We start from the raw sequence: 3,824 nt of genomic DNA, 5'->3' as shown, positions 1-3,824 counted from the left end.
TATTATTATTATTATTATTTATTTATTTATTTATTTATTTATTTATTTATTTATTTATTTATTTATTTATTTTTACCAAAAGCAGCCATAAAATAAAGGTGGGCACCCTACCATGGAAGGCATCCTTTATATTCTTTTCTGAAAGGTGAAACCCTAGATGAAGGTAGTATCCAGTGTGCTACCGACGTTAACATGTTGGCCTTCATTATCGCCGTTTGTTGCAGTATCCTGAGGTAAATGTTAAAAAGCTGCTTAGCAACAGGGTGTTCTAATTACCTCAGTCAACACATAAGCCTCCCAAAAGCCTCCCATAAGCATTCCCAAAAGATAAAAATCTAAAGGATCACTGGACAAAGCAAGTACAGAGAACAGATGGCTTCCCACTCCATCTTCCTGTGTAGCAATAATTTTACTGCACGAAAGTCTCAAAAGTGTTATATATTTTTAAAAACAAGATTGTCCATAATAATGAAAATAGAGGGATTATTTGTTTTCAAATACAGTGGATGCACATGCAACCTGACTATAGAAAGAGCCAGCCTGCCTTTAAACTGTCACCAGTTGACATGGTAATGTCTTGCTGTTTTAATATTAGCCAGGATGTTGTCAGTATACTACAACTGTTTATGATGGCATGATGAAATAAGTTATGCTACCAAATTGACATTAGTTAATGAGATACGTCTTGACGACTCAAACATGTCACATCCAGATTAGTGGATAAATGACAAAAAAATGCCCCAACCTTCAGTGGGTGGACATTACTCACTAGGAATAGTAAAGCAATTTTGTTCATGGTAAGGTCAATGAAATGTGTTAGGTCCCTCTAAAAACGAGATAAACGTAACCATGGTGAGGAAGGTTGCAGATATAAACCCTTAATAGGGTTTTCCTAAAATTGTAAATTTTAATGAAAAATGGAATTCATATTTAGCATGTAAAGGACAAACACAGAATGAAGCCACAGTAGTTCATCTTTTTAAATGATATCTTGGTTTAATTAGTTCAGACTCTAAATCCTTTGGTCTTCATTTGAATGGTGGAGGGAAGGACAGAGAGGACGACACAGGGGGTTAGATGATAGTTAATGTCATGTTTATTTATATATGTAACATTAAAAAAAACATTTGACTAAAGTGCTTTGGAATTATGCTAAAAATAAGATATTAACTAGAAAAAAATTGTAATAAAAATAAACACAACGCTGAAGCTTTGTATTTGGGAGGGTCAGGAGATGATCTGCTCCTGCGGTCAGAGAAGAGCTACTCTTCATTTAGCCGAGGACAAGCACTGTATCAGCAGTTGTATGAATCAGCAGCTCATTGTAAAGCACTGGGCACAACCTAAACACCTTAATCTGTTCTATAAATCTTGTTACAGAGCGGGCAATTCAATTTATTTTTTTTAAGCCAGAGATATTTCAAAGTTGAACTTGGCTTTGTCTCGGACATGTCAACTCACGTTGATGAAAAGTTTGTATGTCCTTTTCTTGTCAGTCCCCAGATTACCAGATGAAGAAGAGGAAATGTAAATATCTGAAATCCAAACTGTCACACATCAAGACCAAAATCAGTGAATACGACCGCCGCCCCTGAACATTCTCCTGTGACTTACTTCAGTTGAAGCATATTATTTAATCTCTGAATGAAGGATGTCTTAACCAAGCCTGCCACTATATTCTCACCACAAGAAATGACTAAGAGAGTATAGTTTTGTATTTTTGCATTAAGAATACTTTCCAAATTCAATTGCTGTGTATAAAATCTGTTGTATCTAGCTATTAATCTGCATCCATATATTGGCTTATTTTATTCTTTAATGTCATCTTTCTTTCTACATGACATTCTAAAGCTAGCTTTTGCATACAGTAAAGTTTTAATGCATGAATTTGTTATCCATATTATATGATTGTTTTGGAATTTGAGATTAAATCTTTTTAGGTGTTTTACAGTACTTTCTTTGGATACATGTCAATAATGGAGCAGCAGCTTGCTGGAAAATGAAGTTATACTTTGTGATTGTTGATGCATCTCTGGCCTATCAAGTGTTTTTCTTACTGTACTAAATTGAATTGCATTTGAACAACTACCATATGATTTTGATTTTGTTGTTGCTGGGGCGTTCTTTAATTGACATATCTCTAGGATTTTCATCTCTGCAACGTAAACGGCATTGTGCACAATAAAACGTCGTATTAATTTGTACTGGGAGTTTTAAATAAAAATGTCATTAATGGGCTGTCACGGATCGGCGCTGCAGCGTGTTTCCTTCCGGAAAGAATTTTCTGGTGCACCAACTGGTCGCTGGACTGCTAGTTAAATCTCTGGTTTCAAGACAATAATACAGAAACTTCTGGTAAGTAAAGGGAGCGAAAAGTTAATCCTCTAACTTAGCATAGGATTCATCGAGACATCCGTTGAGTATTTAAAGACAACGAGAGCTCTTCGGTTGGTCGTAGCAATAGCTTTGTGACCGCCTGAGAAGGGTTTTGTTGTGATGGTGTACCATTTGGGCCCTCGTTCTACTGCGTGGTTGTCACTAAAGCGGCTTCGTCTCAGCTCAGCGTGTTTCGGACTCCAAGTAGTGATGGATGACTTTATCCACATTAATTAGGAGTTTTTCAGTCTGTCATGTAACTGTACAATATTTAGTCATGGAGATTAATTTTTAGTCTCTTACGGGTGGTGAATCTTTCAAGCATATAAATGAATTGCAAAATATTGAAAAAAATAAACACAAAAATAACAAATATGTAATGATCACTAATCCAACATTTGACCACAAATCTGGTTAATCAGCACCCACTGTTACAAACAAATGGATTTTCAGCAGAGGTTCCAAAACTTTTCAGCTTTTGACCTAAGAAATTAAATGTGAGATGATCATTTTAACAGTCAGTTAAAGAGGTACAATGATGTCCTAATCAACAGCTATAAGCGAAATATATTTTAGCTTTTCTTCAAGCTTTATTATTGTTGAGGTGTGATACCTGTACACACTCTTCATCAGCTCACAGTTGATGAAGAGGTATTTTGCAGTTCCAGTTAAATAGTTTGGACTTGATCATTGTTTCATTGTGTTTGACTGGCAGACACAATGGATGAAGAGCCAGAGAGAGCCAAGCGCTGGGAAGGAGGCTATGAAAGGACATGGTAAGATGTGTAATGTGAGAATATTCTCAGGTTGGGACATGTGCTTGTATCTGATGCAACTACATGGGATATTCCTGAATTTCTACAGGGAAGTGCTTAAGGAGGATGAGTCTGGCTCCCTTAAAGCCACAGTGGAAGAGATCCTGTACCAGTCCAAAAGAAAAAGGTGCGTTAGCAATTTCAATACTATTGGAAAAGCTAATATATTATAGGAACAATTATCATTAAGTGATTAATGATACAGATGGATGAAAATCCGTAATTTCATTTAATTATTTTCCACTTGTGAACATATGACACAATTAGAATTGTGTCAGGTTTCTGTTTTTAATTTTAAAGATTAAAAACAGAAACCTGGGTTTAATGAAAATATGTTCAATACCTGCTTAAGTTATTTTCAAAAGGGATATGTTGTAATTTATTGAATGTGATGTATATCAGTCTTCAGTTGCATGTGCTTTTTCAGCCTGGTTTTTACATCCCTGCTCTACTTGCCTCATAGGGTGACACAAAGCCATGCACAAGTGAGGCTTGGGATGGTGAGTGAAGTCTGGATTTTTGCTTCTCCACTGTGTTTCTCAGTCCTTACTGTAAAATTACAGCTGGCAGATCTCATGCGAGCTACAGCTCTTATAGATGCCATGTTCTCATAGCTAATATTGTATCTTTAGA

General features: G+C 35.9%; 2 protein-coding genes across 2 annotated transcripts in view; both read left to right on the top strand.

The window, feature by feature from the left end:
* Positions 1-2,247, top strand: part of LOC106938368 (occludin-like) — a 7,801-nt gene extending 5,554 nt beyond the window's left edge. The window contains exon 3 of the mRNA XM_015020403.1: positions 1,497-2,247. Within this exon, the coding sequence (XP_014875889.1) occupies positions 1,497-1,595 (99 nt within the window). The 3' untranslated portion in view covers positions 1,596-2,247. The remainder of the gene's footprint in view (positions 1-1,496) is intronic.
* LOC106938367 (E3 SUMO-protein ligase PIAS2-like) overlaps positions 1-3,429 on the top strand; it is a 42,941-nt gene extending 39,512 nt beyond the window's left edge. Inside the window, exon 9 of the mRNA XM_015020402.1 lies at positions 3,397-3,429. Coding sequence (XP_014875888.1) covers positions 3,397-3,414 — 18 coding nt within the window. The 3' untranslated portion in view covers positions 3,415-3,429. The remainder of the gene's footprint in view (positions 1-3,396) is intronic.
* Positions 3,430-3,824: the final 395 nt, after the last annotated feature.

Source organism: Poecilia latipinna, unplaced genomic scaffold (assembly GCF_001443285.1).
Source record: "Poecilia latipinna isolate Pla-1442-1.1 unplaced genomic scaffold, P_latipinna-1.0 Scaffold2578, whole genome shotgun sequence".
Classification (NCBI taxonomy): domain Eukaryota; kingdom Metazoa; phylum Chordata; class Actinopteri; order Cyprinodontiformes; family Poeciliidae; genus Poecilia; species Poecilia latipinna.
The sequence above is the reverse complement of the archived record's forward strand: the minus strand, read 5'-3'. Positions and strand labels throughout refer to the sequence as shown.